Raw genomic sequence first — 12799 nt, 5'->3', positions numbered from 1 at the left:
GGAAATTGTTCTCACATAGCATAGCATAAAAAACAGTCAAACAAACAAAATACTGCCAGAGATTTTATAGTATGATAATGATGAGTATTTTTGTATGGAAATTACTTATTACAGATTTCATGAATATTTCAAGTGAAGTACAAATGTGAAAATTGTTGTATTATAGAATTTGTAAATATAGGTCAAAAAGACGGCACTGAAATCTGCACATTCTTTTCTCTAAACTATTGGAAATGTTAATATTTTATGAAATTGTGTCCTGAAACCAGGTCGGCTGTTTTAATATAGTATAAAAGTACTCTTTAGAAAGTACTGCTAAAAATTAAAGTTATTTGTGGGAAGCGTCTTTTCGTGATTTTCATTGATAGACCATCCCAGTAAAATTTATTTTGTCTGCGGTATCATTATTCTGCATTGCACTATTTGTATTTTTCAGTTTTGCAAAACAGACAATACATGAATTTAAGACCCCACGAAATTGTCCTTTTTGACTAAACCACAAAAATTCATGCCCACGAAATTAAGTGAATTCATAGCATCCCAATTAATACGATCACATTGTACAGTGAGATCAAATAATCCTATAATTGTTATATTCATACATAAGATACAGTGCCATACTCGCCAGTCCGAGGCACAGGAAAGATGCATACATTTTTGGCAGGCCGGCGTCAGTGTCTTAGCGGTTAAGGTCATTGAATTTGAACCACGTGCCCCTCATCGCTGTGAGTTTAAATCCCCCACTATGGACTTTGGATTCATTCATCAGCAGCGAGGGAGCTCACTAGCTAGCTTAAGAAACGCAGGTGGTACTACTTAGGTGCCTGTTAGTGCCTGAATTAATGCATTGAGAGGCAACATTTTTCTGGTCCTCTAGGATAGTGTTTAAGATTTAATACTACTTAATTCGGTGCTAGGAGCATTGAGTGGGAGGGGGGGGGTGTTCCTGAGAGATGATGCACTTTTGCACTATCATTCAAAAGGATGCCTGTAATTATCATATAATTTTGTTTGTTTTCACTGCTTGCCAGGCATTTGCCCTTTTCCAAACTTTTTTTGTTTTCACAACTCTTCCAGTTCCCTGAACTTATTTGTAATTAGGTGGATTCTTTCTGCCTGTGAATTTTATGCAATACTGACTTGTTATCAACTTGTAACAATTGTGGAGGAAAATATTTTTTGTTACATAATAATTCACAATATATATGACTGATTATTAATGTACATACTACTGTATATTTATCACATGTCACGGGTATTATACAATCATTTAACATCTGGGGAATAGGTAAATTGTCCTCTTCGTTTGAAATTTGCCCTCGATTCCTTACAAGCTATAAGCATTATATGACATATTAAATTCATAAACAGAATATCATCGTGGAAATTTAATTAGATTTTTGTTATATGTACTCATCACGTCCTGTAATTGTGTCAAATGAAAACTTTCTGGAGACAAATAGTTTGCTATTCAGATCATGTTTTTAGTTTAGTTTAGTATAAATCTGATTTGGTCTCGAAATGTACAAAGGTCCGGTCATCAGGTTCATTATTTAGCTATATTTAAACATGGTTTGGTCGAAACATAAATACTTTGCTTTGTTTAGAATCATTTTAAGATAAGTAACTTAAGTCGAATTAACCGAGATTTTAGTATAATGTAATATGAATCTTGTCCCGAGAAATCCTCCTGAAAAACAACTGTAAATGACTTGTATGGCTTAGAAAAGTGAAAAGCAAATTAGATTTTCCTTATTTGAAGGAACTCCGATGAGGTGCTCAATGAGGGGTTCCAAAGAAACAAAAAAATTCTAGTCAGATTTGAGTAAAAAACTTTTAAGTGCTTTTCAGTGTTTTTCTTTTTTCACAATATGGAATGAATAATTATCTTGGAAAAGTGCAGTTTAATAAATGATCTGAAATTTGGCATTCCAGACTTGTATCAAAATTAATGGTACATAAATCTTGCAAAAAAATATTTCAAGTCACATCATGTAAAAAAAACCCATGTCAGTCGAGTCCCTTTAAAGTGACATTATTTCCATAAAGTTTGTATCTTTTTATTTTTCAGTTCTCAAACTGATAAAGATGAACCTTCAATATTGCCATTGCTAAAAGCTGGATTTAATCGAGTAAGTACTATATCTTTATTGTATGAAACACATTTTGTTCAATTTCTATGTAACTATTAAAGGACTACTTCTTCACCTCAGTCCAGTAATGGTTTAAGTCCTTGTAAATCTAATAGGAGTAAACCAGTTATTGCACCAGGGTGATGTATAGTCTTGTATGTAATCAAAATATCTTGTCCAGTGCCTTTAACCTTACCAGGCGCAGAAATTTATTATATCAAATATTGTTCCACTCAGATGTCACCCCAACCGCCACAAGGTACGCCAGGTATAGCTCCACAGTGACTAACATTCTGGTTATGAAACCCCACCGGAAGTCCTGAGTCCTGAACCAAGTACCTTGTACCCCAGGTTTTACGATATTCCCTATTTTAGTGCCTAAATAAATTATCTGAATTGATCAATCTGTTGGAAAAAATTTCTTTACTTTGCCAGTGTCATTGTGACTTAATAATGAAATATTCTTTAATTGGAATTATGAAGTTACTTGCCTAGTTTCTTTGTGATAATGTATGCATCTTTTGATCCAGTTATTTTATGTAAATCTTAAAATTATAATGTGCTATTTAAAATAATTACGTCTATAATTATGTACACATGTACATATTTTTTATTATGTACACATGTACATATTTTTTGTATAAATTAGTAATAGACAATTTTTTTATTATATAAAGTTTATTTTACGTGTCAAATATGGCGTTGATTAATGTAGACGTCCATTTGGTACGTTTACGTCATTTCCTTTGTTATAATTATATCAAAATTATTAACTGATGAAGCTTATTAAAGCTAAACATGTTTTGCTTAATTCAGTGTTCGTTTTTATCCTTTTATCTGAAGTTACTAGTACAGCTAGCTCTTTAACCCACTATTTACATATATCAAATATCAGTTAGTCCTTTTCTTGACAGAATTTAAAAGGAGAAGAAAAGAAAAAAAAATCAAAAGAAGCTGTGTATGGTAAATTTTTAATGCCAGAACTAAGAAATAAAAAGGGTTTGAAATATTTCTTTTGGAAAAATGTTATATTGAAGTTGTATTTTGGTGCGGAAAAAAATATGATACTGGAATAATAACGCGTATAATTTGTTTCAATATTTGAGTCAGCGTGACAGTCACCTTGAATGTATTTTACAGGCCAAAAACATAATAATATTTTCAAAAATACCGATTCTGCTGTAATAAATAGTCAAATTCTTTACTGCTACAATTATTTAAAGAAAAACAACAACAATAAAAAAAATACTAATTTATGGCACACAAGGACTTGCAATTAGTCGCTACCATTACAAGGTCTCCAGTATTCCTAGTTTTTTCGTTAATAATTAATTTGCTTCTCCTAGTTTTTAAAAATGCTTGTACATTTTCCTAGTTTTTTCCTAAATTGTTGCATATCTAATATTCCTTCTTTTTTTTCATCATACATAGCTGTTTTGGGATTAAAACTGTTGAAATAAAAAAAATTGTTGTTTGTTCTGCTGAAAAAATAATTAGAAATTCTTTTATTTCATGATGGATATGATCGAAAAAGCCATGTTTTAAATATAGGGCAATTATCGTCATTCTATATGATACGTTTTACTGGTACTGGTCATTCCAAAGATTTAATTCTATGGTACTTTAAGGTAATTTCAAGAATTTGGTTCTATAAGGAATAGATATTCAGATTATGATCTTTTGGTTATTCATTATGATCTATCGGGTACTCATAAATTATACTATGATCACATGACCTGTTTGCTTGTCTAGATCCCATATTAAGACGTTAGTTGAGTCATGTCACATTCAGAAAGGTCAACTGATCTTTTAATCTATAGCTCCACCCACAAGTGGTCACAATTCTGATCCAGATTTGCAAGGCAGAAAGTGAACTGTCACTGTCATTCTTAAAGTTCATATGTTGTTCATGATTGTACAGTTATGACATTTTGATTGGGCTTACATACTTAGGTATTTCTGTATGATGTAATTTTCGGTTTATTAAAAAAATGCACTTTGAGAGTTTTACGTAAGAAACACTGGAAAGCTATTATGGGTTAATAAGTTGTTACTCCTACTGAACGAAAAGAGAAATGTCTCTGTTTTTCCCCCCAAACCCACATTTAGTGATTGTGTAAAGTCCAGTTTATAATTGGTCGGTAATTTTATCCAGTTTCATGCATCCGTCATCTCAATGTCCCTCCACTTAATTTCTGACAATTTATCACCATTCATGATTACAGACTAGTTTGTTGATAGTTATTTTTAGCGAGCTTTGATAATTTTTATGACTCTTATTTCACAATTATCCTCCCAATTCAGCAAGTACGGCCCGCCCCCTCCTTCCACCAACTGTCGTATTGTCTTCTGCCACCATGCAATTATTTCTATTTCTTGAATCCATTGGCCTTTGGCAAAGTTTATTCATTTGTATTAGGAAGATAGTTTTTTTGCTTATTATTCTTGAAATCTATAAGCCTTGCTTTGAACTTCGTTATCCTATTAGTGAAGGGAAAATGTTGCAAAAACTGTCGAGAAAATTTGTATTCTCGGCAAGGATTGACATTAATCTGAAATACATCCCTCTAATCTGATTGGTCAATTACCAAGAATCTTTATAGGAAAATTTTGTCGCCAGGAATTTTCCGAAGATTGGACAATTATTTGCGTCAGAGTATTTATACATATACAGGGTGACTTGGACTTGCTGTTTTAAGATAGACAAGTAATTTACTATGCATATATATTGTATACAGAAAGCTCTGTAAAGACTTAGTGACAATTTTTCTCCAAGAGGGAAAAATAACAAAACAATTATGCCTTTTCAGGAACAATCAGTTACGATATTTATTGCGTATTAATGCTCACTAATTCAATTTTTCATGGTTTTGTCTGGAGAAATCATTTGGGAGAGAGTTATGAGACATTGTGTATTGCAGAAAGATGCAGTGTAATTTAATTTTCAACATTTCGAATATCCAGACCACGATTGATGCCCGGCTCAACATTCAATTTCATGTTGCATTTTGGGAAATATGATATGTAAATTGCATTTGGTTGGTTCTCAACATTTTAGAGGGGTGTGTTTTTTTTGCTTTGCAGCCTTTTCAGGGAAAATATAAGTCGGCCAATGTATTACTTATAAAATCAGAAACAAGCTTAATTATATGTGAATTGTTTACAGATTTAAACAGTTTAAGCCACAATTTTAAGATTATTTTAAATATTGTCAAAATAACTTGAACTGAACAACCATCTTGCATGTCAATTAAAAGCAAATGTCTTTACCACACAGTCATTGAAGGTAAACAAAATATAGCATGATGTATAATCATCAATTTTCCCTAGCTGTCTTAAACATTCATCGTAATACGGGGAGCACCAAATTTGTAATCCATGGGTACGTTGCTGGTTTGAATCTCAGGCCAAGCATTATTTTTCTATGACAATTGATTATGAATATTGACTCTTATAGTTATTATGTGTCTCAAGTCATATAAGACAAGAAGTCTCTCATTCTGGAAGAAATTGGCATTTACTGGTTAGTTATCCAGGAAAGGCAGTTAACTTGGTCGACTGACAAGAAATAGCTAAAAAATGTGTTCAAATCAACATAAAAACCAGACAAAAAAACAAAAGATTCAGTTTACAGTAATATAAACATATTATTATAGTTTTATTGTGGAGAAAGGATGAAACTTATTTGCAGTGCTCTCTAGATGGCTTCTCTGAATTAGCAAGGACTGGTGTTATATGAGCGTACATTGTTGTAACCCTTGAAATATGGCTCAAACCCATGAGACTGGCACCTTCACCACATAGCCACCACCAAGTAGCTATTTATATCAACAGTTAGGTCCTATAATTATATATGTCTACAAGGTCAAATTAAATAGGTCAAGGTCATCAATATTATTATTTAAAGTTTAAAAGATACAAAAGGCAATTGTAGATGTCCCAAAGACTTTTTCTTTTGATAAAAGATGACGGCAAATAAATACGTACAATGAGGTTTGTCAAGACCCTTGTCATGCTCAACACAACTTTGTAATATTGACTCTATAAATGTAAAGAATGGGATATCATAACTTGCAATGAATACTGGAAGTGTTGTCCTATAATCAATCAACAAGATTATGGAGATATCTGGGGCACAGTATCTATACCATTTCTCTGAAAATATCATCATTTCATCCGTAACTTTCCCACAATCCATTTCTTCCGCGGATTAATTTATCAATCAATCAGGAGGCAAAATAACAACGGTAGTTTTCATTAATTCTATACACAGCTTTTCTGAAAGAAGAAAATTGAATCGGTGGCGGGTATTAGATCCTGATGCGTAACTTGAATAACTTTTCCATAATGAATCGTAACTGATTGATAGGTCTTATTCTTGTGATGAGATTAAAGCCCCACCGTCAGATAATGGAATTAAAAGGTACAGTGTTATTGAAGTCCCGAGATCAATATACATGTACCTTATTCGTTCCATTATTCCTTTCACGGTAAAAGTCGAAAAAGGTTTTTCTTCTCTTTTCTGGGATAGGGATACGTAATCACATTTTACGTTTTTGGAACATCAACTCGTATTATCTTAATCGGATTGGGTAATTTATAAGTTAATCAGTGCATGAGATCTATTTTTAGACCATTTTTTTTGGTCGCTCCTAGATTTTATAATTTGGAGCCGATCCTGATTCAATGATTTCATGGCCAATGGGTTGTAAGAAAAAAGACATTCACAGAATAACCTTTTTAAACCTAGTATTACAAATTATAGACTTTACAGTTTCCATATCATTAAAGCTGTAAATTGCAGATGTATGTCATCGTCGGATACCCACGATTGATAAACATGTCACATAACATGCAATAAAATAATAAAATAAATGTTAATGGTTCGGCCGTGGGTATCCGACGATGACGTATGTTTACATAACTCAATACAAAGTTCATTTTGGACTATATTTATGAAAAACATTTGAATTAGCATTTGTAGTGTTTTGAACCCCAGTTGTCACTATGTTTTTGGGTTAAATATGTAGCTCCCCCTTTTTTTTTGGGGGGGGGGGGGTTTAGCAATTTGCATTTAATATATTTGTAGCACAGTTTCTTTCGTTTTTTTTATATTTTCTTTTCTTAAACAAATGATATACATGTATTCAGTAGGTTACACTGCCTTTGAGATACATTGACACTAATTTGCAGTATTTTGTCAGTCTCTGTAGCAGACGTCATTTATAAATATGCCCTTAGGTGACTTTCTGAAAGTTTTGTGGTACAAAAGACATTTTTCCTAGCCTTAGTCTTAGACATGTGAATTAATGTCTAAAAATGTAATTGAAGACAATGACTAAAATAGTGGGAAAGTAAAAGAATAGAATGGAAGTTTTACTCGAAAACTGATGCAAAGAATAGTATTGAAGGAAAAGGAATTTTTATGAAACTCAAGAAATTAAATGAAACTCAAGAGTGATAATGGAAGACAATTATTTTCTTTGTTCACTTAACAATATTTTACTTATCAATACATTTTTTAAATTTCCATGTAAATTAGCATGAATCTGAAGACATGCTGTTTTAACTTAGAAAATAAGCCTAGACTTATATTACAGAATTAGAATAATAAAGTTATCAATTCAGCTAAAATTCCAAAGTAATGACAACTTTATTTATGTATTGTTTAAATCTAAATCCTCTTGTTCATGAAGTGGTATGCAATTTCTCTGTGATTATTCAGTGTAGCATGTCAATCAAAAGCAGATTGGGTCTAAGGGGGTGGGTGGGGGGGTGTTGTTCATTTGGCTTGGAATGGTAAAGCTGTCTTTTATAATAATACTTCTCAACAAATCAGACAAAGTTAAACTGAAGATTCCTACAAGTGTATTGCTTTAGAATTAGCTTTAAAATGTGTTTTTTTTTACAATATTTTATTACTTATCACCTTAATTATAATGATTATAATTAGAAATTAATAATTGATTTATCTGATATGGAATCCTAAATCTGCTTTATATAATGATCAATGTGTCCAGTGCTATGTATAAATTTAACATTAAGTGCAATTAATGTAATTATCATAATTATACAGTTAAACTGAAATCGCTCGAATACCTCCCTTCGCTCGAACTCATCGCCCAGTCCCGGCAAAATTCCTACATAATATATACTGTTCTAAAGTAACCTCGGACCAGGCATAGTTTAATTTAGAACTGCAAAATGTCTTGAGATGTTAGGCAACAAATAATTGTAACAGATAATAAAATCAGCTGATTTTTTTGCATTGCTAACATTTAGAGTTGATTCCAATGCAATATTTATTGTTATTAAATACCTTCTGAATATTTCATCAAGAAATTTACACAAATAATATCGGATCAGTCTGCATATATTTATACTGGTAGGTTAAATTTATTACATTCTAGATTTTGTTTATAAATGATCGTCTTTGATTGTTGCAATTAACGTTCATTAGAACTTGACTGCCTCAGGGTCTATTATTTTTAATGATCGAGATATTTTTATCTTAAAGAGTACATTTAGTACATGTATCAATCGTTAATCAAATTAATCAATCAGCCATGTTTATTAGAGAAAGTAATTCCTGACAAATTACATAAAAACATACTTTTAGGCGAAATGTTTTTTTACATTAATGGCAGGATTTAGCTAAATTTATTAAGAACGGATATTAACTTTTAAGCAATTACCCAGGAATCCCTGCAAGTGTTGATCGACAAATAGAATCAGCTTTTGATGGGGGGATTCAGTTCTTCCCCGCGAAAAAATCCATTATTTCATCAGGGAGTCTTCAGAAGACAATTTGACATGTAAATTTGATGGACAGAGTGAGAACGCTGACAAATTTACGTCTCGTGACATTTACGTCTTATTGAATGGTCTTCTTTTGCGCCTCGTTTTTTATATCTCCAGACATGACTTGGTTAGGCTTGATTCATTTATTTCCGGAAAATGACTTGCCATGTTCAATCAATAATTCTTCTCTCCCCCCCCCCCATCCTAGTTATTTTCGTGAATTTTAAGAAACAAAATTTCAAAATAGGTGATTTGAAAGTGCATGTTATGGTGGGCAGATAACTATTGATATCATGAAGGAGAAGAGTAGATTTAATAACGTCTAACGATATTAGATAGAATCAAAATTGCAAATTTGATTCCGCAATTTGTACGATTTTAGTGTACATTTATTTCAATTATTGTGGAAAGACTTCAGAATTTTCCAATTTAGTTTGTTTCATTGCACAGAAGAACATGCTGAATAGATGTTTAATATTTGTATGTGCCCATTTCATTAGAAGAGAGGCAATTTCTTGTCTAGTGAATGTGCCCTTCACCTTTGAATGATAAAATCCTGCGTTGAAATTTGGATTTTTTAATGTTAGCAGTCTTGGCTTAGAAAAGTTCTACCCATGTGTTTATCTATGTGTTTACCCATGTATTTATCTATGTATTTATCTCTGTGTTTACCTATGTGCTTATCTATGTGATTATTTGGTTAAATTCACCACTATATTCATTTGTAAATATCCTGACGATCTGTTGAGTATTATATATAACTGCTATATTCAGATGAATATTTTATTATATTGGTTACTTGTTCTGCTATATTCAATTGATTGTCCTGCTATATTCAATGGCTGATTATTCTGCTTTATTCACTTGATTGTTCTGCTATATTTGGTAGAATACTGCTATATTCAGTTGAATGTTCTGCTATATTTTGTTGATTGTTCTGCTATATTTGGTTAATTGTTCTGCTATATTTGGTTGAATGTTCTGCTATATTCAGTTGAATGTTCTGCTATATTCAGTTGAATGTTCTGCTATATTTGGTTAATTGTTCTGCTATATTTGGTTGAATATTGCTATATTTGGTTGATTGTTCTGCTATATGTTTGTTGAGTATTACTGCTATATTCGGTTGAATGTTCTGCTAACGTTTGCTATATTTGGTTTAATATTCTGCTACATTGTATACTTGGTTGATTGTTCTGCTATATTCGTATACTTATATTTTAGATTGACTGTTTTGCTATATTCCGTTGAATATTCTGCATATACTTACATGCAAATTACTATGATACGCTGTCAGAGTATTATATTATAGAGAAGCATCTTACTCGATTACATTTTGTTTTTTAGAAGAAATATATATGCGAATGCATTAACCTACATATCAGGTACACAGCTGTGTTAATATTGCATTTACAGTCATATAGAATGGCGATAACAAGTGAGATATAGCCATTCATTCACAGTGTCGCTTACACAAAAGACTGAATGTTTATGTCGTTGCAATGAATTAATGCATACATTGCGTTATTGTTTAACCGTCTGCGTATTTGTCTGTTGCCTATATACAATTGCTATAACCACAGCAGTCTCAAGCATTATAGCCATTATGTACTTGAAAAAAAAAAAACAACAACAAAAAACATGTTACCATAGGTTTGGTTTGGACAATTTTTATTCTACGGATTCTGTTGAACCTTCCGTCACGAAGGTCAGAACATGGTTATTCTATCCCAATACAGTACCACCTGTTTGTTTAAAGTGGAAATTATTTTTTCTACTTGTTTGTTGGCCCAGGAAGGTCGTAACATGATCATTCTGTTAGGGTTTCAGCCGTCATACCTACCTCAACATATATTTAGCCTAGATATCCATTGAATATTAATGATACTCTCGGTGTCGGACTCTTGTAAAGGTTTCCAGATCAAAGCAAAATGGCTGCTTGCGGCACTTTAAATGTGGTGTCACTTAACATTTTGGTCACACTGTAAGTGAAGATTCATTTTGAAAGAAAAATGAAAATTGCAGACTCATTTTGATCCAGTTTTTCTTTTAGTCCTCATGACTGTACTGGTTTTAAGAATGTTATCAAATAGAACAAATATCTAACTGTAAAAGTAGATCAAATTTGAATTACAATTATACCCCCAAGTTTTATGATTGAATCATAAATAAGCTAGAGTTTATGGTTGTATAGATTTTAATGGAATGCAGTTTTATTAGGATACTACATCTATCATAAACTTGTAGTTATATATATAATATATATACAATATTTGATTGTGATTTATGGGAAATTTCAGTGAAAAACGGAAATCTTGTGAAATCATCAAAATAACAGAGGAGCTAGCTGGAATACTTTGTGTTAGATTTTATTGATTTTATATTGAGTTTATATTGTTGATAGTTGCTGCAATTATTGGTTGGTCACTCGTACATTTAAAATGAGTGCGCATGCACTTAATTAGATCAAATCTATTGCTGGGGTATTTGGGGCATTAAAAAAATCTGATAAAACTTCGAAATTCATTAAAATTTCAGAAGATGTGTGCCAACTATCAAAATGTTTTATCAACTCATTTGAAACGTGTCATTAATTTTTGTAAAACAGAAAAAATTGATATAGTATTATAATTGAAATATTTATCTCTCTTTTCAGAGATTCGTGGAAAACTCGAATGTTGGAGCGTGTATAAATGAGCTTCTTCAGCTAGAGCATGGGGAAATTATATCTCACCAAAAGTTACGCACGTGCAATGCATTATTTAGTGCTTTAGACAGCGTTTCTGACTCTGTCGAAATCACAAACGATGAACATGAAATTCAGGTAAGTATTAAATGTAAAAATATTAAAATCTCGTTTATTAGAGATTGTAAAATTTCGGCTGTATAACGATGAGATAGCATTTTTGTTATATGTTGATTTGTTTGTTTGTGTAAGGTATGGGTTTTTGAATGATTGCACAAGTTTGTAGAAGAATCTTTGCCATCTGCAATCTCAAATTAAAACTCTTAAGCCATCAGTGGTTTGTGTGTTTGGTTTCTTTACCCTCGCCATCAGAATAAATCGTATGGGTGGGCAAGCCATTGGTGGGGGAGGATGGCATTTTAAAGAATTGTCCTTAGCCAAAATTGCCATTGGAAAATTGGTCATATCCAGCTTTATAACTAGCTAAGTCATGATCTGGTTGCTCACACATGTTTAAAATGGGTCAGCATGCACTTAATTACATCAATGAATGAACCATATGGGCGAGCAAGCCATTGGTGGGGGAAGAATGACAGTTTAGAGATTTGTCCTTAGCCAAATTTGTCATTGGAAATTTTGACAAATCGAGCACTATATATGTTATATAAATTCAGCAGGTTAAGGCTTTTTAGTTTGTAAATATAATATAAAGTGTTGTACATTTAATTTTTAGATGATAACACATGGTGTAGTATGAAAAAAGATTTTTTTGTCACAAGAGCATGTCAATTTTGTTTTTACACATGTATGATTAATATAATTATGAAGTAAATGATGATATTATGCGTTATGTTGTTTGTTATTTTTCACAGTATGTGAATCCGGCATATGAACGATTGACTGGATATTCAATGGAAGAGGTTGTGGGAAAAGATTCACGGGAACTAAAAGGGGAGCGAGTAAAACCAGACGTACAAGACGGTGTTAATAATCAGATTAAAAAAGGAAAAGTAAGTAGCCCGTAGCCTTCGGGCGATAACAGATTCTACAAAAACAACCAGTGCAGAGCAAGATCGGACAACACAGAATGATGTCCCAGCGGATCATCGTCTGCACTGTTCACTCTCCAGTCAGTACATCTCCCCTAAAATTATTGAATGGTTTTGTCTAGATTGAAATA

The 12799-nt window shown here is 32.2% G+C and overlaps 1 protein-coding gene across 6 annotated transcripts in view; it reads left to right on the top strand.

Annotated features, from left to right (window-relative positions):
* LOC132759467 (high affinity cAMP-specific and IBMX-insensitive 3',5'-cyclic phosphodiesterase 8B-like) overlaps window positions 1–12799 on the top strand; it is a 126511-nt gene that overhangs the window by 90100 nt on the left and 23612 nt on the right. For all 6 annotated transcript variants that reach the window (XM_060751231.1, XM_060751230.1, XM_060751233.1 and 3 more), the window contains 3 exons: window positions 2072–2132; window positions 11590–11757; window positions 12492–12629. In XM_060751231.1, the coding sequence (XP_060607214.1) occupies window positions 2072–2132; window positions 11590–11757; window positions 12492–12629 (367 nt within the window). The remainder of the gene's footprint in view (window positions 1–2071; window positions 2133–11589; window positions 11758–12491; window positions 12630–12799) is intronic.

The sequence above is a fragment of the Ruditapes philippinarum genome, unplaced genomic scaffold (genome assembly GCF_026571515.1).
Source record: "Ruditapes philippinarum isolate M1 unplaced genomic scaffold, ASM2657151v2 ctg93_1_1_1_1, whole genome shotgun sequence".
NCBI classification, from domain to species: Eukaryota; Metazoa; Mollusca; class Bivalvia; order Venerida; family Veneridae; genus Ruditapes; species Ruditapes philippinarum.
This window is presented reverse-complemented; position numbering and strand designations above follow the sequence as displayed.